The 21,754-nt window shown below is 48.2% G+C and overlaps 4 protein-coding genes across 6 annotated transcripts; 2 read left to right on the plus strand and 2 right to left on the minus strand.

Moving 5' to 3' along the window:
• Window positions 1-122: 122 nt before the first annotated feature.
• Window positions 123-1,158, minus strand: LOC6598143 (apoptosis regulatory protein Siva). 2 transcript variants are annotated; one of them, XM_026990433.1, is made up of 3 exons: window positions 944-1,158; window positions 505-856; window positions 123-420 (listed from the first exon to the last, which is right to left on the minus strand). In XM_026990433.1, the coding sequence occupies exons 1-3, from the start codon at window positions 1,080-1,082 to the stop codon at window positions 354-356; spliced, it is 558 nt and encodes a 185-aa protein (XP_026846234.1). In that variant the 5' UTR covers window positions 1,083-1,158; the 3' UTR covers window positions 123-353. The 2 variants fall into 2 exon arrangements, with proteins under 2 accessions (XP_026846234.1, XP_002023480.2); XM_002023444.2 differs by having other exon boundaries at window positions 123-417; window positions 944-1,157.
• A 1,033-nt stretch (window positions 1,159-2,191) lies between these two features.
• Window positions 2,192-7,175, plus strand: LOC6598142 (exportin-6-A). 2 transcript variants are annotated; one of them, XM_026990427.1, is made up of 11 exons: window positions 2,193-2,348; window positions 2,447-2,970; window positions 3,150-3,305; window positions 3,449-3,831; window positions 3,910-4,106; window positions 4,179-4,609; window positions 4,680-5,229; window positions 5,304-5,473; window positions 5,579-5,788; window positions 5,860-6,307; window positions 6,380-7,174. In XM_026990427.1, exons 1-11 carry the CDS (start codon window positions 2,346-2,348, stop codon window positions 6,455-6,457), a joined length of 3,150 nt encoding a protein of 1,049 aa, XP_026846228.1. In that variant the 5' UTR covers window positions 2,193-2,345; the 3' UTR covers window positions 6,458-7,174. The 2 variants fall into 2 exon arrangements, with proteins under 2 accessions (XP_026846227.1, XP_026846228.1); XM_026990426.1 differs by having other exon boundaries at window positions 2,192-2,348; window positions 3,910-4,609; window positions 6,380-7,175.
• Window positions 7,176-9,246: 2,071 nt separating this feature from the next.
• LOC113566127 (cytochrome P450 4g1) lies at window positions 9,247-11,311 on the plus strand. The gene has a single exon (XM_026990316.1). The coding sequence runs from the start codon at window positions 9,355-9,357 to the stop codon at window positions 11,011-11,013; it is 1,659 nt and encodes a 552-aa protein (XP_026846117.1). The 5' UTR covers window positions 9,247-9,354; the 3' UTR covers window positions 11,014-11,311.
• Window positions 11,312-19,425: 8,114 nt separating this feature from the next.
• LOC6598141 (achaete-scute complex protein T8) lies at window positions 19,426-21,291 on the minus strand. The gene has a single exon (XM_002023442.2). It carries the CDS (start codon window positions 21,289-21,291, stop codon window positions 19,426-19,428), a length of 1,866 nt encoding a protein of 621 aa, XP_002023478.2.
• Window positions 21,292-21,754: the final 463 nt, after the last annotated feature.

A 21,754-nucleotide genomic window follows, 5' to 3' on the forward strand; every position in this document is an offset into this window, starting at 1 on the left:
GTAAAAAAAATGCCTGGTCAAGCATCATGAGAAGGTGATACTTATTCTTTGGAAATGTGTTTTAGCGTTCTTTGTATAGTGTCCAGTGGCTTTGCGGGGGATTCAATGACCAGGTTTTGAATAAATGTATTTATTTGTTAACAACTAGTTGCTCTGGAATATACATACATAGAAGGTGAACACAGGAATATTGGAATCGTTTTTAGCGTGGTGTGTTTGTGTATGTGTGTTGGAGCTGCTTGAATCCAGCTTATATTGTTTAAACTTCCCCCGGAGCTTAAACCAGAATCAGTCTGTAGATGTGTAGTGTGTTATATGTGGAAGGGAAGGAACCAGTCCGATTTCCGTATTGCCTAAGCACAATACATTTGGCATCGCTCGCACAACGGATCATCGGCCTCATCAAAATGATTACCACTGCTTGGGCAAAAGAAAATACAGTGAAAACGATTGGCATACTTGTATAGTGCAAGCACATAAGCAAAAACACACGCATGTACTCACAATACAGTAACGCATGCGCGGCAAATGAACTTGGAACACTCGCGGCAGGAGTAGCCGCACTCTTCGCACAAGTAATCAGTGCAGTTGCCACAACGGTCGTGTATTAGGGTCTGACGCTGGCAGCAGCGAGAGCGCTTGCGCTCCAGGCGAGGATTTACGATATCAATCGCCATGTTTCGAATTGAAATGTTGCCGTTGCCTGTGATTCCATATAGCATATGTTGCCCCGTCGATGGAGCGTTTGTACCGTTTCCAGCATTGGTGGTGGCACCGTTAGCCGGAGTGCCGTCAGAGCTCGGAGATGCTGCAGCTGCAGCAACGGCGCCAGCAAACAACAGCTTTCTAGTTTTTTCTGCAAGTGGAATGGGGCGGGAAACCATTTTGGTTTATTATGTGTTATGTGCGGCGCTTTTGCCGGTTAAATTTATAGTTTGTTTACCATGAACTTGCTTCATTTTTTCCGGATCAGAAGCGTCGCTTATTTTCTGTGTGACTAGAACCTTGCTTTGAGTTTTATTATTGTTCAAAGTATCCTCAGTGGGCGAACGGGAGCGTTTCACTGATTTGGCCTGCTGCATAACTGGCGCCGGACCGGAATATTTAAGAAAAACGCCAAAAATAACTTATTTCAGCACAGGGCAAAATTGAGTGTTGCAAAACGGAGAAGCTTATCGCGTTAGTGCAAGTGTAGGTGAACGCGATTTCAATATTTGAATATGTGCTTTGTAGAAAAGAAAGAAATAACTGAATTTTTGTGCCAAAATCAGAAAGCCTTTGTTCTGTTATTTTTCATATCAAAAAGTACACAAATAATTGAGACTTTTCAACTTGCTTGCCTTGGTGATTGCTAGGATGTGCTTAGGTTTTTAGTGGGCTTTTGTGGATCAAAACTTTCAAAGTCGAGATAGTAATGTCAAAAAGTTATTGAACAAATGTATTTAAATCACTTCTGCGACCCAGTCGATTTTGGCAAATATTTGGCGCTTTTTTTTTAGGAAACGAGTTTCGCCGTTTGACGATATAGATGACAGGCGGTCATGTGAAAACTTGAACTTTTCTGTACGTCCAAGCGATGGACTTACCTGGAGTTTATCCAAATAAATTTAGGGAACAATAAGATGTATGTTCTTCTCCAGTACAGCAATTCGAATTGTTATAAATAGATTTCAGTTATGGAGAGCTTTGTGTGTTTTTTTCTCTAAATTTCAAATATGCGACTTCAACTGAATACGATAGTCTATCGATAGACTGCCAATGTGACGTGCGCCTAATAGCACTAGATTCAGTGCTAGATTACACTGTCGCTCATTCACTTTCAAACAATTTCTATTTGGCGCGCAACACTCGTATCCAGTCGATAGTATCGATAGCCGAACTCGAATCGGGTAAGGCTCTCTTTGTAAACCGTGTTTAAGTCAAAATACAATACATGCGAGTACTTAAAAGTAGTTAATCTTGTAGAAAATTTATTCATCAATAGGATAAAATTATGTGGGCAGGGCTGAGAGATCTAGGTAGCTATTAATATTCCACGGAATATCAAAATCGAGGAATATGTATAATTTAACTTGAATTCGTATGAATATTTACGGTATATTTTTAAAATGAGATGGTATATTTTGGTATATTTCTGAGGGTCAGACGGTACATTTTATCGATAAGTCCGCGGTCACACTGATACTATTCGCGACTACTATACACAAAGAAAACATGAAATTTCCTGTCGCCGACTGCTGATGTACACAAATCCACCCAGGGACTGAAAGCGCAATCACCAAGTACATTACACACAACCGCGGGGGGGTCGCGCGCACTTACGTGTCGTCCACAAATATCAAAAAATGGTAAGTCCAAGTCATAGCCTCCTCCCATCCGCCGCCCACCGTGCTCGGACTGGCCAATGGTACTGGTGTTGATCCAAACTACTCCTTTTCTTGGACAGCATGCTGCATCCATGTCGACGGTGGAGGTGCTGCTGCACGAGTTTTATCAGCCAACGACGAGCAATGCACGCAAACGTGAAATTGAGACCAATCTGTTGGCCTTCAAGTCGCAGCCGGAGGCATGGCAGCTGTGCCTGCGTGTGGCCACCGCCGGCAACAGCTTTACGGATAACCAGTTCCTCTGGTTCTTCAGCACCTCCACGCTGGAGCATACGATAACGCGTCGCTGGGCCCAGCTAACGCCCTCGGATCGAGCACAGTTGCGCGAAACTCTGTGGAACACCTACGCCCAGCTAGGCATGCTGAATGGGGCGCGACGGCATCGAGATACGCTGGCGCAGCTAATTGCACTGATGGGGAAACGCGAGTTCCCCGAACAAGATCCCAACTACATGCAGCATTGCATGGAGCTGACAAAGACCCGCTTTGCCCTTGGGATCAATCTGTTGCGCGTCACGTCCGAGGAGGTGGTGAGTAATCGCGGCGACCTGACCACCGAATGGAAACAGTACTTCTACTCCTGGTAAGTGCCTGAGTGCCTGTGATTCCTGCATCCTGCATCACTCACATTTTTGTTCTTGTCCATGATCTGTACCGGATGTCCCGGATCTGAATTGTGCACTAATCCCTCTGCATTGGCATTGGCCATTGGCCATTGACCACTCCTCTACCATCTGTTTTTGGGTGTGTCGTGTGTTTCAGCATTTCCATGTGTATACCCGATGTAATGGACTTAGTCACCAAATATTTACTAATCGCCGTCTGCCACATCAACGGCAAAGACATCCAATCGACCATACCAAACACCCTCATGGACTTTAGTCTAACCTCAGCGCTGCCAAATGACAATCAACTAAGGTATGTTGCTGGATAGGAGGTATATTCCTCCCATCCAGCAGAGCCAACAGATACGATATTCAAGATGTATTCGCGGAAGCGGAGCAATGTGCATTCATTAATTTATCCATTTGTGTCCAATTGGGTCTGTGGGTCCATTGCAGTTCCTCTATTTTGGAGCTTCTCGGCTGTGTGCAACATTTGGTCTCCTGGATACGCACTGAACTGATCTCGGAGTACTTCCTCATGAGCATACTCGATCTATCACAATGGCGACCCGCCAACGAGCCCATCTCCTTGGCCGCCCTCTCAGTGCTGAACGAGCTGCTCTACCTGCAGAAGCCGCTACCCTATGCAGGTACCCTGATGGGCGGCGTTAGCAGTCTACTGGAGCAGCACAACGTCAACAAGCAGCAGAGCGAGATGTACAGCGACAAGTTGCGGGAACTATTGCGCCTCTACACCACGAAGTATGCGGGAAAGCTGATGCAGGAGCCGGAGGTGCTCGAGACATTTCTTAATCAGCTTTACGGCTGCACCACAGAATGTAAGACTCTCCTCTACTCTCTCCCTTTTTGATAAGAAAATGCGTACAACTATTTCTTGTTATCCATCCTATCCGCAGTGCATGGCGCCCTGGACTTTACGGAGAAACTGGACATCTGGTCGCCGATTATTAAGGCTATTGCCCAGCAGCCGGCGAAGATAACGCGCTTTAATCAAGTGTTCACGCAACTGGTCGATGAGATCATGCGACGCACACAGTTCGAGGCGAATAAGCCCGAGCTAGAGGTGCTGGACAACGAGCTCATGGAGGATGATGTATGTTTGTCCATTCAATCCCATTCAATCCAATTGATCCAACTGATTCTTTCTCCTCCCCTGGTGGGACAGACCCCCACCACCGAGTGGCAGCAGTTCCTTGATCAATGCTTCGAGTGCCTCGCCCTCTTGGCAAGCACCCGGGGCGCTCACATTGTCTTCGCACAAGTCTTTGCCCACTGGTCGCGTCCGCAGATGTATCTAATGTCGCTGGAGCATGCCCTTGACCATGGCAGCAGTCGCTCCTATGAGGCCGCCCGAAAGCTGAAGCATGCCAATGTAGGAGAGATTCTGCGCGATTTTGCCACCGTCTGCCAGGCGGTGGTGCGTTTGGCCCCGCTGATGGACACATCGACGGCCGCTCCGGGTGTGGCCGACGAGATGGAGGCCCAGCTGCAAATGCTCTCCGACAGCCTGTTGCAGACGCTGCAGCTTTTGGCCAGCAATCGCATCGGAGGAACAGATATGGACAAGGCCACCTTTCAGACTGATTTGGATAACCTGTAAGAAATCATTGACATTCATTTGCATGCCTCTCAAGTGCCCACGTGCTCAAGTGCTTTAATCTTCTAGCTACGCTCAAGTTCTGCTGGCCATACGCAGCATCTTCCCGCTGTCGAAGGCGATGAGCAGCGAGGAGCTGCTGCATCGCCTCTTCGCCATATTGGGTAGCATCTTTGCCTTCAATAACTCGCTGTCGGCCGCCTCGCCCATTGTGCAGCAGGCAGCCAGCGAGCTGCTGCTCTTCATCTCAACTGTGATACGGCCCAAGTGCCTGCTGGATATTCCGCAGATCCAGAGCCTGCTGCAGGCGGGGCCACGACTGGGCACGCAACTGCCGCGCCAGGTCTGCATCAATGTGCACATCAGTTTAGTGAGCTATATGGTGCTGCCCTGGAAGTGTGTGCCCGAGCAGCAGCAGGACTACCAGAGGCGCCAGTGGATGCTGCGCGAGTACATCCAGGGCCTGGCCCAGAACTTTCTCGAGCTGGATCTGAGCCTGGCTGGCGAAAGCAAGGTGACGGCCACCACGCTCACTCTGCTTGGCACATTCACATCACTCATCGAGTACTTCAAGGCCACCGGTGGGAATGCCAAGGACATGTTGGCCAGCACTTTCAAGGTGGGATGCAGGAACTAACGAAGGAGCCCAAAAACCAGCTCATCTTTATCTCTATCTTTCTGCTTAATTTGCAGCCCATCCTTAACAAGGCTTTGACGATCTTCAATAGCTATGGCCTGAGCAGCATTGCCATGGCCATCACGGTGGCCGAGTTCAGCCTGAGCATGCTGCGCTCGTTGCCCACTCACCTGGGCGCCCAGTTCATCAAGGAGATGATCACCCTGTTTATCAGTGTCAGCAGCAGGTTGGCCATAGCACCATACTATTCCCATCTCTTTTCAATTCAGGCTAACCCTTTCTCTTTCTTTCGTTTTCGTTCGGGTCACCCTTCCTCCCCTTAAAAAAAAAGGGAACAACTGACGCTGAGCCGCCTGGCTGTGATGGAAAAGATTCTGCAAATGTTTAAGCTCATTGTGGAACAGCCGGGCAGCGCCTCGTTGGGTCTGCTGCCCTCGATTCTGGACTTTAGCACACAGCAGATACTGCCGTTGCTGCAGCAACAGAATGCGGCCACCGATAGCAGCGAGATTACCAGCCTACTCTACGCCCTGTTCGACAGGTGAGAAATTTCCTTTCGTAAAGATACATTCTTATTGTCAACGAATCCATTCTCTCTCTCTGTGCCTACAGCGTGCTTACCTGTAAGTGGCAGTTCTTCTACAAGAACCAACTGTCAAACGGTCATAGTGGTGGCGCTAGTGGTGGCGGCTCGAACAATTTCAATTGCAGCGACAATCTGCATCCGGCACACTTTATGGCCATACTGAATGCCTACGGTCAGATGCTGGTCAGCGGCACAGATCCCAGCAACGTGCGCAGCGTGCTCTTCTCCATGCAGAATGTGAACGAGCGCAGTCGTCTGTACCAGCGAGCCCTGTTCAAGGAGCAGCTGCTGGCCTCGTTTCAGCGGGCCCTGCTCAATTTGCTGCTGAGTGGCGAGGGTAGCCTGCACTTTGATATGATTGCCCAGGCGCTGTATGCCATGGGCCAGGTGGATCGCAGACAGTTGCTCGAGAGTTTTGCCCATGCCTCGCTGCCGGTGGCACAGACAGTGCTCGAGGAGATCTGCCAGACAAGTGTAAGTCTAAAGCGTTGTCCAATCTACTTCGATTCTACGGGGAAAGTTTTAAAATTGTTTCCCCTCTTGCAGGACATTCCAACGTTTACGCAGAGACTCACGCAATTGATGCAGGATGCCCACTGTGTGCATCTCAGTGAGACAACGTAGGCGCCTTCTCCTACTCCCCATACTTCCCCCTTATCCTAAACTTAATCCAAATCCGAACCAATTATGCGGATTTCTCGGTTTGACCTTTGACTTGTGTAAAATATGCTTACATGTTGACCTCCTAGTCCCTTTTACTTTTCTTGCTTATATTTTAATCAGTTTTATTCTATGTTTTATGTTTTTGCTTCATGTATGCCATACTCCCGAGCGCCGTGTCTCCCAGCCAATACGAGGGCGGGTTGGGGGCACGTGCCTTGCCTAACGAAGTCTTGTGTCATTTGTGCTCAGCTCTCACTTCTATTCGCGTCCCACTGTCCCACTGTCCCACTGTATCACTGTATATCACTTTCCCTTGTCCCCAGTCCTCCGTACCCCGTCTGTTTTGTACGCTTTGTTCCTTGTCATCGTAAGTCATTTGTTGTGCCCCCCGTCTGAGTTTTATATTTTATATTTTTTATATTTTATTCGCTTTTTTTTGGGGCGTGTTTTTGTGACCGTTAATGGTCGAAAACAGAATTCATTCAATCGATAAAAGACATTGTTTAGCTTGTAATGCGCGATTCCGTTATAAAAAAAAAGAACATAATTTTATGTAAAATCAAACGATTATATATTGTATTTTTTTATCATTATCTTCTATTATTACATACATACATACATGCATGCATAACTCCTACATGGATATACATATATACGTTTGGTTTTGCTATCACTGCAAATCGATAAAAGTCACCTGCATATATTTAGCATATATCTAAATATACATCTATATATGTACGTATTCATATACATAAATTAATTAGCATATATCAAGTTGTGTAAATCAGTTACGTCATAAGAAAGAGCAGAAACTAAAACAACACACGCATGCTCCTCACACAACCATGTAATTTATTTAGTCAAACAAAAAAAGAACAACAAAGCGACACACAAAATCCACAGAAACCATTACAAATCCATGTCTAAAACAATTCGATTAAAGTTCATTGTAATTCTTTGAATTTAAATGGTTTTGAGAAGACCTTTCAATCAAAAATGCAATAAAACTATTTTTACCTTTTAAATACAAAAGAAAAAACTGGATGACAAATATCGTAGGGTACCTTAATATGGTTCTGAATCCCTTTGTGGATTGGAAGGAGATAAGATCTACGACGAGTTCGTGGAGCGCAGTGCAGATCGCGCCAAGAAGAGGATTGCCCACGGTCCTTCGATCTGGTGGAGCTGCCGGAGTTTGGAGAGCGAACCCCTAAGTCTGTTTCCCGGGGACCAGGAAAGCGACTACAGTACGGAGAATCGAGGCCGAATGTATATCAGGTACAGCAACAAGAAGCGGGTAGAAAATCACAATTCTAATATACGACGGAAGCTCTTCTGGAGCCCTACGACGCCTGAACCATTGTCGCCGAAGACAGCGGTGGCTTCATGGTCCCAGACACTCCCGGATGGATTTGACGAGGTGCCAGACGCTGGGGAGTACAGCCAAAAAAGAAATTGATCTTTCAAAAGAAACCTAAAAATCAAAAAGTATTCACTATATATTCATTCTATGCTTTAAGTCCTGAAATAAAGCTTTTTTGTTATTAAGTTTAATTCCATTAATATTGAATGCGCTTGGTACCTACCGACTGAATAAACTGCCTCTAGTATTTTATGCCATTTGAACCGATGTTCTATCGACATAAGACTTTTTAATCTGAACTTATTTGAATATCTCAAAATTGGGAAAAATCGTATAAATTACAGTCTGCTTTTCGGGTGACAATCTACAACAGATTGTTAGAGATAGCCCCGTGGTAAAAGCATTGTTTTATTTGAAGAGTGGAGCTATGTTTACATAATAACCTTTAGGTTGAACCCAATCTCAAAGGAGAACACACACGCCCTGAACACGCGCTCTGCTGAACGTAGAAATAATCCAATTGCCAATGAAAATAAATAGTAAAAGGGATCACTTGAAATAATAAACACCAGAGACGGATCATGGAGATCCTCATGGCAAACAGCACCAGGAGCAGGAGTAGGAGTGGGCGGCGGCGGCGGCGGCGGAGGTATTCCTTACAGGAGCAGTAGCTGGAGGATAATAAAAGCGACAGCTTCCTTCCTTTTGTCTGCAGTTCCATGGCCTTTGTTTTTTTTTTATACTTTTTTTGTTTTGCATTTTTGTTCAGGTGTTGCGGACAAAAGCCCCGAAATTGAATTTAATGAAAAGCGAAAGCAAAACACTGGATCAGGCAGAGGACCAGGATCAGCCCGAAAGGGGAACAGCAGTCGAGGCAGATCACCCACTTCCGTTCTGCAGCAGGAGCAGCAGCGGCAGCAGGTAAATCATACACGTGAGTGCGCACAGGTAGGCAGTCAGTCAGTCGTTAACCACTTTGCATACCCATTCACAGCCAGGACGGAATCTGGCGAGCATCCTGCCGCCCTCCTGAGCACTTCCGCAGGAAGCAGGCGGAAGAGAGTGTGCGCGCTCACTTTCAATGGCCGTGTGGCAATCAATCAGCTCGTGATTGACCGACCGATTGATCGACCCATGGCTGGCAATGACGAGCCGGGCAAGCGCTTCCAAAGGGCAATCGCTTCGAGCGGACAACAGCGGCACTGAATGGCTACGTGACATGGATGGGATTTGGTTTGCTAATTCGCCGCCAGCCGCCAATCGATGCGCCGCAATACAGAATATGCTTGACTCTTGGCGTGCCCCAAGCCCCAAGCGATTACGTCCACAGTCCGAGGTAGGTGGCCGGTGGGCATAAAATTGAGCCATCGGCCTGTCTAGCCCCACAGTTGAGCACTGAAAGCGAGCCGCACCAGTGCCATCTAGAACTAGAACTAGAGGATTAGCAGACTAGGAATCACCCAAGGAAGGCAGACCATAAGGACACGGAGCAACAATGACAGTGGACACTGTGCAGGAGACGCTGCAACATGCGGCCACATCGACATCGGGACTCGGCTTCAGCCCCATGCTCACCACCCTGGTGGGCACCATAGTGGCCCTGGGATTGTACGAGTACTGGCGCCGGAATACACGGGAGTACCGCATGGTGGCCAACATACCGTCGCCGCCAGGATTGCCGCTGTTGGGACAAGCTCACATGGTCGCTGGCCTGAGCAATGCAGAGATCTTGAATGTGGGACTCGGCTACCTGAATAAGTATGGCGAGACGATGAAGGCTTGGCTGGGCAATGTCCTCCTTGTCTTCCTCACCAATCCCAACGACATTGAGCTGATCCTGAGCGGGCACCAGCATTTGACCAAGGCCGAGGAGTATCGCTACTTCAAGCCATGGTTCGGCGATGGCCTGCTGATCAGCAACGGACACCACTGGCGCCACCATCGCAAGATGATTGCCCCCACCTTCCATCAGAGCATTCTGAAGAGCTTTGTGCCCACCTTTGTGGACCACTCCAAGTCGGTTGTGGGTCGCATGGGCCTCGAGACCGGCAAGTCCTTTGATGTGCACGACTACATGTCCACCACCACCGTCGACATCCTGCTCTCCACCGCCATGGGTGTGAAGAAGCTGCCCGAGGGCAACAAGAGCTTCGAGTATGCCCAGGCCGTGGTTGACATGTGCGACATCATCCACAAGCGCCAGGTCAAGCTTCTGTACCGTCTGGATTCGATCTATAAGTTTACCAAGTTGCGCGAGAAGGGCGACCGCATGATGAACATCATTCTGGGCATGACCAGCAAGGTGGTGAAGGACCGAAAGCAGAACTTCCAGGAGGAGTCGCGCGCCATTGTCGACGAGGTGCAGGCTGTTTCGACACCGGCCACCAAGAAGGAGGGACTTCGCGACGATCTCGATGACATCGATGAGAACGATGTCGGCGCCAAGCGCCGTCTGGCCCTCCTCGATGCCATGGTCGAGATGGCAAAGAACCCCGATATCGAGTGGAACGAGAAGGACATCATCGATGAGGTGAACACCATTATGTTCGAGGGTCACGATACCACCTCGGCCGGCTCCAGCTTTGCCCTCTGCATGATGGGCATCCACAAGGACATCCAGGAGAAGGTCTTTGCCGAGCAGAAGGCCATCTTTGGCGACAACATGCTGCGCGACTGCACCTTTGCCGACACCAACGAGATGAAGTACCTGGAGCGCGTCATTCTCGAGACTCTGCGCTTGTACCCCCCAGTACCCCTGATCGCTCGCCGCCTGGACTACGATCTCAAGCTGGCTAGCGGCCCCTACACCGTACCCAAGGGCACCACCGTCATCGTCCTGCAGTACTGCGTGCACCGTCGTGCCGACATCTACCCCAACCCGACCAAGTTCGATCCGGACAACTTCCTGCCCGAGCGCATGGCCAACAGGCACTACTACTCGTTTATTCCGTTCAGTGCCGGACCCCGCAGCTGTGTGGGCCGCAAGTACGCGATGCTCAAGCTGAAGGTACTGCTCTCCACCATCGTGCGCAACTACATTGTCCACTCAACCGATACGGAGGCGGACTTCAAGCTGCAGGCCGACATCATTCTCAAGCTCGAGAATGGCTTCAACATCTCCCTGGAGAAGCGCAAGTACGCGACTGTCGCTTAGGTCATCTATACCTGGAACACCACCACCACCAACAAGGCCCCCAGACGATCCAACTCTGTACATATGCTGGACGATGAATCCCAGAGCCCAAGCGAACCGAACCGAACCGAACAGATCCGAAACCGAACAGTTAGAAGCCGCCAGTTAGCCAGAGAGTCAACCCCGTGAGTGATGGGAATGTTCCACTTTCCATCGTCCATCATCCATCGCTCCAACTTTTTGTTATATCTTTACTATACCTTTTTTGTTGGTCATAACGCTGGTGGTGCGCGTATATATCCATAATCCTAATCCACTATTCTACGCAGATGTGTCTCACATGTGTCTTAATATTCTTTCCCTTCTTTAGCGTTTCCAATCTTTTTTTTTTTTGCCTAGCCAAGTAGTGTGATTTTTTTGTCTACTGTAATATTTATTAAGTCACATGGTTTGAATGAAACCCAAAAAATATGAAAAATATACTTACGCCATCGCAAGCAGCCAATTGAGCTGCAAAAATTATAATTGAAGATATTCTAGTTGATTTTTTTAACGGGGTACTGTGGTGAGGTCCAATATTATTGGGAAACATACTTATAGATGTGACAAAAGTCTTATAAAGTATAAAGTGTTCTGACCTACAGTTTTCTGCTAAGGTATGGAACTCTTTATATGAGTACCATCAAGATAATTGGCTTTCCCATAGCGATCTCTGCAGAAGGAACACACAGAGCTCAAGGGCCATATAATCCATAAAACATTTGGTCTTGGGAACCAGTCTTCGAAATATGGAAGATAATGTGCCTGCATTCAACCTGCTGCAATGACAAAGAGCTGCATATTTTGCCCCTCATTGGGGTAATGCGCTAATGCGAGGCAATCTACAGCCGCAAATCGATGGCACTGTCAAAATATTGATGCCGCCCCGGGGCCTCGACCAAGGACAGAGGCTTGGGCCTGGGCCTGGGCTGGAGCTTGGGCCTGGGCGAACCATTGTGGTTTTCCTTTCCGGTTGCGGGATTGTCTGGGAGCCACGCATATTTGTTAGCATTACACTGATCGCAGCATCGATCGATAGAGGAGAGGCAGAGGCAGAGGGACATGGGGATGGAGATGGAGATTGCTGCCCTTCGCTCACTTAAGTCGACACCTCATTTCGTGGGGGCTCGCATGTCGTGCAGCGGCGATTTGTAATGCGATTAATCGCACCGATCGGAGAGGCTGACAAATGAAAATGCCATTGTCCGCCAATCGAGAGCAGCTTATCGCAATGGGATCTCTGGTCTTTCCAGCGCATCTTATGCAAAAGATCTTATGGACTTATGCGCTTTTTGTGTGTGTGTGTTTTTTGGCGGTATTTTCGCCTTGTCATTGCTTCCTCTTGCCGCAGTTGAATGATTAACTGGATACCCGATTGGGAGGGAGTCGGCTTTCACTTTTGGTCCTAGCCGATCTTCCGTTTCGCTCGATTAACGAGCATCGGATTACGAAACGAAACGAAACGAGATGAAACGAGATGGGAAGAAAGCGGAAATCCTTTCGGTTTCTTCCGCTCTTCCTTTCCCGTTTTCACAGTTGCCAAACACGATTAATGAACCCGTTCGGGGCGCAGCATCCGAACATACCGCATGCCGCATAGCGAGACGAAAAGGACATGCAGCAGGTCCTTCCGCACACACATCGATTCTGTTTGGTCATTGTCCTTTTTTGCGCTAGGCAAATAGCGCCGACACCGACACCGACCCGCCGCCAACGGCTACGGTTACCAATTTAATTGCGTTTGTACCTGTGTCTCTCCGTCCATCCGATGGCTCGACGGTTCGATGGTTCGATGGTTCGATCATCTGTAATCCAATGCCAGGACCATTGCCATTTTTTGGAGGCTGCCAGCCGGATGTTTGTGTACATTCGTTTAGTTTTTTATGGCGGGTGAAACCCTTTTAGGACAGGCTCGGATGTCCCTCATGCGTGACACTCGAGGCGCTTTGATGACCGCCGTACTGCCACTGCCATTCATTGGGCTAATGGCTAATGGCAAATGGCAACCACATTCCATAAAATTGAAATTTTTATAGTCTATTCTCTGCCAGATTCGTCTCGTTTGGCATGTGCTGGAAGGGAAGTCGTATTTTCTTTTTAATTCACGTTTTCTTCGACCATTGGGGGGTCGAAAGAGAATTCAAATATCGAAGATATAAGATCTGCTTCAAATGGGAATAAAACTGAATGAATGCCTGGAGTGAGAGATGATCGTAGACATATGATTCCGTGGTAGGAACATTATGATACCCGTAAAGATTTTGTTCTTCTACTATTTTGTTTACTATTTACTACGAGGACTGTTAAACTGCCCAATATTCAAGCTCAAAATACCTACAATGCTCGCCAAATCATATATTAAAAAAAACAATAGGTAAGAAAAACAAAAAAAAAGCTGCAGAATCTCTGTTCTTTTAGCGCTTCATACAAGGAATAACTAGATCCATAAAAGAAGAAGAAGATCAATGGTACCTGTAGTAATGGCGAAGTCTATGCGACTCAATAAATCGTGTCCATTTACGGCAAGCAAGCATTTTTCTACAATTAATTAAGGATAGAAGATGGCGGATACATTTTTTGGGTTGGTTTTTATCCATATATTCGTATAAGGTAAGTATACTATTGCAGAGCTTAACAAAAGTCAGCATAAGACCGATAGATTTATTAGCACTCAAGGAACTTTCCATAGATTTTTGTAAGAAAAGTATGCTTCCAAACTTCGAGCCACATCTTGAGCGGCTGATTCGCAATGATTTCCACATCCTACTCCACTTTGATCCAGGATATAGCCCAGAGATTGAATCACTTGGTCTGCAATGATTGAACTGTTTCCGGGATGCCTTCGCTTCGTGTGGCCATTCGCCTGGAGAGTGGCGACCTCATTGTGAGTGCTTCCCTGAAGGACCCCACACCTGGCCAGGGAGCGAGGACCCGGCCCGATTCTCATTTTGTCAAGTTCAATGCAGCTTCAGGGGAAGTGGAAGCGAACAAAGCCGGCCAATGAGCTCGACAACAAGAGCGGCCCAACAAGAAGGGCCGTTGGCAAGGACAACGACGACTCAATCAATGCAATGCAAAACTGCAGAGAACTGAAAACGCTTCCTGGAGTGCTGTCATTGAATGGCCAAGAGCTGTCAAAATTCTGCTGGTCATAGAACCGAGCGTTTGATGACTCAATGCCGGGAGGTGAGCTCTGCCCAGGCTCTCACACAGCACGGCCACCCCGAGTGCATTAGTCAAAACACGAGAAAACGAATAGAAAGCAAGAAAGAGTGCTGGGCTGGGACACACGTGGAGACAGACACTGACATCAGGGAAATGGAAAATGTCCTGGAAAACATGTGCGGCCAGGCTTGGGGCAACTGTTCCCGTTTCAGTCGGTAATAGAATCAGTTTCTACAGCGGCAACAGATGTTGTCCTTATGCCATTCATTGGGGCATTGCCCGTTCCAATGTTGAAATGAGGACAATATGGTACCAGAACTCGGAGTCATGAATGAAATTAACTCAAACTCAATTTCTGTCAGCCGCAATGCGCAAGATCATCTCTTTATGGTTTAAGGTGGGCGGAGGGCTTAGGTGAACCGTCAGCTCGGGCTAAGCGGTTCTGGAAAGTGTTAACCGGACTGTTGTCCCAGCCGGACTGTGCTCTCATCCTCTTGACCTGTTTTCCATTTGCGGTTTAAGCGCTTAAGGTCTTAGACACAAAGCGCACACTTAAGTGCCTCATTGTGGCTTGAAGTGCGTCCACTCCAAGGAGCACAGACTAGAGGAGGGGAATGCCTGAAAGAGCTTAAGTATGTCCTCTTCAGGGATATGCCAAATATTGTAATTGCCAGCGCAGATCGGAGCCACGCAGAGCAGCTAAGTCTCCGCTGGGTAATGCCTAAATGAGCCTTAACTCTTGGCCCAGGCATCTAGGAAACTGGGTTAAGAAATCACATCAAAGCCACTGATCACTGAATGAAAAACTCTCAAGCCGAAAGCCGAAACCCGAGGATCAACGGATCAGACACTTGAAGCAAGTAGCAAGAAGTCTTAAGATATGAATGAATGAATGTATGAATGAACACTACCGTGAGCACGAGCTGATCTATGAGCCAGATTCCTTTTGAGATGGCTCGCTGTTCAGTCAGCCAATCAATGAATCAATCAACTGTTATTGAACATGTTCTAGTGGTTGCCTCAGTACGAAGCCAAGCTGAGATCTCTTAACAATATCATATCACAATACACATGTTAATTATGCTAAAACTTATCATTGGAATATAACAATCGGTCGTGGTTCCTCTTTTTTTCTCAAGTGTTGGGAGAAACCGCGGAGAGATCCCACTTCTCCTCATTAAACACAAATCAATTCGTCCCTTTTAAGAACAGCGATACCAAAAGAGTCAGTGTATGGATTACATAAACCATAAGCTCACATGTATACTGATTGAGTAATGGGTAGACAAAAAGAGCCGCGTTCCTTGCCGCGGCTAACAACTTTCCCACTCGTTTATCAGTTTCGTCTCTGTAATGATATATTTTTAGTTCACGATGGATTCTTGCAGGTCACAGATAATTTTAATGGAGCACTTATTAGTGGGGTGGGGTGGGTAATCATTATACACATATGTATCCCCTAAACTAAGGTGGATTTGTGCTTTTGACAACAATCATCTATTGGGCTTCTTTTTACAAGTTATTTGCGGAAACTTAATGTATAAATGTAGAACGGCTATGATAGCAGATCATACATACATATATTGGTAATTCTTCAATTTGAGTTTGTATTAATAATCAGCAATATATCACCTAATCCAATCCCCCAAGTACCCAAGTACTTGTTATCTGTCATAATTACAATCGAAATGCCAGGCAGCCAGCGCGTGCTTGGCCCCAAGCTCGATCTGCGTGTAGCACCTGGCTATGGGTTTGGCTCTGGCTGTTGCTCTGGCTCTGGCTGTGGGTCTGGCAATGGTAATGTAATATGCCCCGAGCCGGTGACAGGAGGGGCACGGGATGGAACCCAATCAACTCAGGGGCATGCGCATGCGCACACGCTAAGTGAGCACAGATCAAGAGCGGGATCGGCAACGGCAACGGGAACGGGAACGGATCGTATCCCCGGTGGTGGGGGCATTATAATAATGAGTTATTACACGAAATGATTTATGAATATTCAATGGTGACATGTGCGGCTTCGACTCTCCCACGGGGGCGTGAACCGATCGCATAACTGTACTTGCCATACGGGAAAAATCAAAAGCAGCCAAAGGAGCAGAGCCGAGAGGAGAGCCCAGCGCCCAGAGCTATGTAACCGAATCCGGGCTGCGAAGGACACGAGTTCCGATCGGGAACGGGTAGGGGTAGGGGTGAGCAGGAGCAACAGAGCATTCATCTGTCCTAAGCCTTTTCCATTCACAAATTCAAAACAAAAAAGAGGCCCAACTAACGGAGTTTGAAATTGATTTTTGGGAATCGAATGGAAAATTGAAATACGAGAAACAAAATCGAAGGTGTACGATAGGGCGAGGGAGAGAGTGGCAGGGCGTGTCGCATTACCTGGGACCAATATTTAATAATCATAACGGTGCAGAACGGTGCTAGGAGCTAGGAGCTAGCAGATTTTCACTGCTAACGGCAGATCGGCGAACAGTTACCGCCAGGACAGGGCACCCACAAAGAAAAAGTTGAAGGAGACGAAAGGAAAATGTATCTCGAGAACGAGCCTGGGCAAACACACCTGGCTGGGATCGGGATCGGGGCAGAGGAATAGGGGATAGGGAATAGAAAATATTCGGCTGGCAACTGGAAACGGGAAACTGGAAACTGGTAGATGCCATTGATGGGACACTCGAGGGGGTTGTAGGCGCACAGGACTGATCCTCAGCTAACCCACACAGACATACAGACACACATGGTATAGAGAAACCCACACTCCTATTACCCAAGGTCTGATCGAATCGAATCCGAACCGAACCGAACCGCACCGAACGGTACAGATCGGTTTGGGAACTGCAGATGCAGATGCACGGCTTGCGTCGTTCCCCCATTCCATGTTGAGCACAGGCCAAGAAGGTTCTTCTTGGGCATCGCCCAAGGGCCTTGAGTATCTTTATGGGCAAACGATTTTCAATTGATTTTCCTCATTGTTTTCCCCTGCATGTGTGTGCGTGTGCTTGTGTGGAGTTCGTCTTGGATAATTTTGCATCATTTATCCTTTGGATTGGCGGGTTTTTCTGCTTATTTTCTCCCGTTTTTGTGCCCCGAGTCCTGGCAGCTGTCCGAAAGATGAGGCGGAGCAGGAGACACCGAGTCACAGGACAATGCCGACTGCATACAATTAGCCGAGTGTCTAGCGCCAAGTCAGGATGAGGGTGGGAAATGTGCAGGGATTCACGTGTGGGTTGGGGTTGGGGTGAGATCTTCCTCCTGTGATCAGTCTTCCGAGATATGCGAGTATATATTTTTCCAATATCTTATTATTAATAATAATATAATTATCGAAGATCGATCTGAGTACTCCTATCTTTTTCACAAACACTCTTAAAAGTATTACAGAGGACCAAGAGAGCCTGTGAAAGTGTTTTAATGATCCTCACTTTGAAAAGATTAGTAGATCATTCCAGAAAAGTTCCATTAATGCTTTGAATATGGTCCTTTTTTATGCTATGTTAAACCCATGATAATAGGAAGCCATTAAAAAGATGCCCTCCCAGATAAATCCAGAAATTAAACAATATACAAAATCTTGGCTTTCATCTTTACCTTAAGCCTGATCTTACGCATGCCCAACACTTTCAGAATCTGTCAATCAGTTCCCAAAAAAATCTTCTTTACGGGTACTTAAAGCTATGCAAATCCAAAGTGCAACCAAGATCAATGGACCTTCATTTTGATGGGAATGCCTCAAAATTTGATCGACCTTTTGCGGTTGCCTTGCCAGATCAGAGCCCTCATCAATATGCAGTCGCGATCCCTGAGGTTACTGCATTTTTAATTACACTGTCATTAGGGGCATGTTTAAATTGTACCGTTACGAAACGAATCCCGGACACTTGCAGGATATGCTTACGAATTTCAATTTCCCAGTTCCATTCCCACGTTGCAGTCCCTGGTGGCTTACGGCCGGTCTCTGTGGGCATATGCCACTGTCATTTATCAGGACATGGCAGGACATGAGGCTCATTTGAATATTAAGTAAGCGGCGCACTCAAGCGCAGTGCCTTACCAGCTCATGTCATAGCGCCTGCCTGCCTCCCTTCCTGATATGCAAATGTATCTCTATCTTTTTCGCTCTCCCGCTGCCGCTCTCTCTGTCTCTTTCTCTATCTATCCATCAAGCGCTGTGTCCTTGCATGCTTGGCCGCTTATGAAAATGAACATGATATGCTGAATCCATTCCACTCTTTTTTTGTATTCACTGTGGAACGGGATGGGTCAGACTCCGATTCCGATTCCGTGCCAGACGCTCCCCTGCGATGACTGTGCATGTTGGGCCGCCATTGGGAGGGACTTTATAGGAACCGTAGCTGCTGTTAGACATCTGATCTGTTTCGCAGGATCAGCGCTGGGAACTGCTCTTTGATCAACTTGGGAGTAATTGTACTCCCATTGAATGCTGTCGAAAAAGAACTCTGAAGATAAATAAATATCTATTAGGGACTTTAACAATTTCCTTTGCTAGCAAGCGATCAATCAAATATCTCTAAAAATATTCTGCAAGGTTTCTATATGCCGGCAAGAGTCACTAAAGCTCTTTCATGTCTACTTCTGATCACAAAAGTGTTTTTATAAGCACATTGACTTACCTATGACCTAAGTCCTAAATTGTAATGTTTCCTTTTTTAACATGAAACGATTATAGTCACTCCATTGAGTGGCTGCTCATTGATCCGCTTTCTTCCATTAATAATTGAGTTTTGATTTTTCAAAATTGTTCATATATATATTTGCATTTTATGTATGTACATATGTGTATGTATATATCCCAACTTATCATTCAACATTAAGAGGCATTCAATTAGGTCTATGAAAAAAATTATTCTTACCGAACTAAACAGGCAAAAAAAAAAAATAATAAAAAGTGAAGTTCTTAGCTCTAGGAATCCCAAATAAAGAAGGATATATCTTTATCCTAAATTCAGGTTTAACTATTGTGCGGGGAAGGGCTTGTGAGGGGAGGCTAATTGGGGAAGATTTGGTTAGTTGTTTTGGTTTATATCACTAGATGACTAAGTATACCAGGCGCCAGGCAACTCGTTCTCTCTGGATCTCGTCTCGTCTCCCTTTCTACTAGATATATATGTACACAATGACTCAGTCAAGGATCCACAGGAGAAACAAAAAAAACGTACAAAATTCCGCTATAACTATACAGATACGTATATATACTGATCTTTATATCGATCACATGAGCACTGCTGATGTGTCGTTGGAGTTGGATGCCGGTCCCGTCTCCGATTTAGGTGTATGCGCCTCCCACCAGTCGATGGCATCGATCATGCTCTCGTCGGAGAGACAGCCCCCGACTCCGACTGATCCGACTGATCCTACTGCCGTGGCTCCCGTTTGCTCCTGGTGGAGCATTTCGTTGAATTCCTTCTTGAAACTGGGCAGCCCCACCACCACATTGTCGTAGAAGCTAACGGGCTCCTGATCGTAGAAGGCGGGCAGGAGGGGGGAGCACAGCATTTGGGCCTGGTCCTGTGAATAGTTCAGGGATGTTGTCGGAGAACTTCCATTGGCATTGGCATTGGCATTGCTGTTGGTGTTGGTGTTGGTGTTCGTGCTGGCCCTGCTGTTGGCGTATTCCTGTTTGATCAGTTGCTGCTGCAGCTGGGCGGCACACGCCTGCAACAGGAGTTCATTAGCAACGGCGACAGGTGAAACCAGAACTGTCTCGGGCCCAATGCAGCTCGGTGGTTGAGCCATTGATGAACTGCCTCGCTGTGTTGGGGATGTGCAGGGACTGCTTGTGCTTGTGGCTGCCCCTGTCGCTGCCTCGGTTGCTGCCGCTGCTGGTGATGGTGGCACGGGCGATCGCGATAAGGTCGAACCGCTTTGTGCAGCTGCAATCGCAGGCAGTGCCATGGCAGCAGGGGGATCGGGATCGGGACTGGCATTGCTGCTCAGGCAATTTGTGTCAATTAAGGCACCGAAATGCTCCTCGTCCAGGCTGGAGCTGCTGCCCAGCATGTTCGGGGTCACCAGCTGGTAGGTGTTGGTCCCCGGTATCCGCAAGTACTGCAGCCCATTCAGTGTCGTTAGACTGGGTAGCAGGTCCGTGTTGGTGTCCTGATGTCCTGGTGGGTGCTCTGTCTGCTCGTGCTGCTGCTGGCTGGTGGCTACTGCTCCTGCGGCAGCCTCCTCCATTTCGTAGTTGCTCAGGGAGTCATCAAAGTGCTCGTCCAGACCATCAAACTCATCCTTGATGAACATGAAGCTGTCGTCTCCGCTGCTCGAGCTGTTGGCATGGCAGCCCAGGGGCGGAAAATCGAAGCCCAGCTGCTTCTCCAGACTCCGGATGTACTCCACGGCCATGCGCAGTGTCTCCACCTTGGACAGCTTCTTGCTGGCCCCCCGGCCAGCACCCTGGGCCTCAAAAGCCTCGGATACCTCCTCGGGTATGCGCTCCCGGAGCAAAGCGAAACCATTGTTGACCTGCTTGACGCGGTTCCGTTCCCGTGCATTGCGTCGCGCCACCGCCTGTGGCATCGGCAGGCCCTTGCGTCCGGGCGTACCAGCCGCCTTGGCGTCCAGCTCCAGGGACGGAGACGCGGACGCAACAGTGGGTTCCAGCTTGGCCGTGGCCGGTGTGTGGCTGCTCGCCGTCTTGGCCGCCTTCTCCTGGCTCTTCTTGCTCAGCTTGCTGCGCTTGGCATTGCCAGTTGTCGTTGCCGGCGGTTTGCTCGGGGTGATCAGACTATTCAGACTGTTCTGGGAGTTCTGAGAGTTCTGTTTGGACTCCCCCAGGGGTCGCTTGCGTTGGCCCAAGGTTCCCGAGTTGGTTGTGGCGGAGGCGGCGGCACTCTGGACCGCTCCAAGCATTCCAAAGTCGCGGATCTTGCGGATGATCGTGTTCTGGTTGGCAATGTGCTGCTGCAGGGCATTGGCCCCGCTCTCGCTGAGCACATTATGGACGGTGATCTTGCCGAATGGCTTGCTGGACCCCAGTGGCTGGATGCTATTTTCCTTGGAGGCGGACGAGCTGGCGGCAGTGGACTTGGCTGCTGTCTGCGGCGGTGGTGAGGGGCTAAAGCTGAGGGCAGCCATTGGAGCAGTGGGGCTTTTACCTTTTGGCTCCGTGGTGGCTTGAGTAGAGGATGCGGTTGCACGTGGTTCCCTTGGCTGGTGGCTAGTGGTGCTCCTGCTCGTGCTATTGCTAGTGCTCCTGCTCGTGGTCGTAGTGTTAGTCGTTGTCGTGCGGTGCTAGAATGTGTGTCCTTGCGTCAGGACAGCTGGTAGCGTTCTGTGTCGCGTGCCCCGATATCTGGCGGCACAACTCCAAAAACTGAACTGTCACGGAACGGAACGGAACGCCGGCGTTGGCTGAGCAGCGCTGCCAGCGGAAATGACTTCGTTGACTGACTGATGGCGCGCACACACAATGCCACAGCAATGCCGCCACAGTAAAATATAACGTATCCTTCGTGTGTCGTGTCCCTCGTATCCCTCGTATCCCTCACATCCCTCGCACACCTCATGTCCTTCCCCCATTCCAGCCAGTCGCTTATGT

This window comes from Drosophila persimilis, unplaced genomic scaffold (genome assembly GCF_003286085.1).
Source record: "Drosophila persimilis strain 14011-0111.01,24,50 unplaced genomic scaffold, DperRS2 tig00000579-arrow-pilon, whole genome shotgun sequence".
Lineage (NCBI taxonomy): Eukaryota > Metazoa > Arthropoda > Insecta > Diptera > Drosophilidae > Drosophila > Drosophila persimilis.

Excerpts from the sequence above, each read along its gene's own strand:
- LOC6598142 (XM_026990426.1), top strand. Across the intron at positions 2,971-3,149 it reads AAACAGTACTTCTACTCCTG|CATTTCCATGTGTATACCCG; the intron begins GTAAGTGCCTGA and ends CGTGTGTTTCAG. Across the intron at positions 5,789-5,859 it reads CTCTACGCCCTGTTCGACAG|CGTGCTTACCTGTAAGTGGC; the intron begins GTGAGAAATTTC and ends CTGTGCCTACAG.
- LOC6598141 (XM_002023442.2), bottom strand. The coding sequence starts at position 21,291 with ATGGCTGCCCTCAGCTTTAGCCCCTCACCACCGCCGCAGACAGCAGCC.
- LOC6598143 (XM_026990433.1), bottom strand. The coding sequence starts at position 1,082 with ATGCAGCAGGCCAAATCAGTGAAACGCTCCCGTTCGCCCACTGAGGAT. Across the intron at positions 857-943 it reads AAAAATGAAGCAAGTTCATG|AAAAAACTAGAAAGCTGTTG; the intron begins GTAAACAAACTA and ends TTCCACTTGCAG. Across the intron at positions 421-504 it reads CGCGCATGCGTTACTGTATT|CAGTGGTAATCATTTTGATG; the intron begins GTGAGTACATGC and ends CTTTTGCCCAAG.
- LOC113566127 (XM_026990316.1), top strand. The coding sequence starts at position 9,355 with ATGACAGTGGACACTGTGCAGGAGACGCTGCAACATGCGGCCACATCG.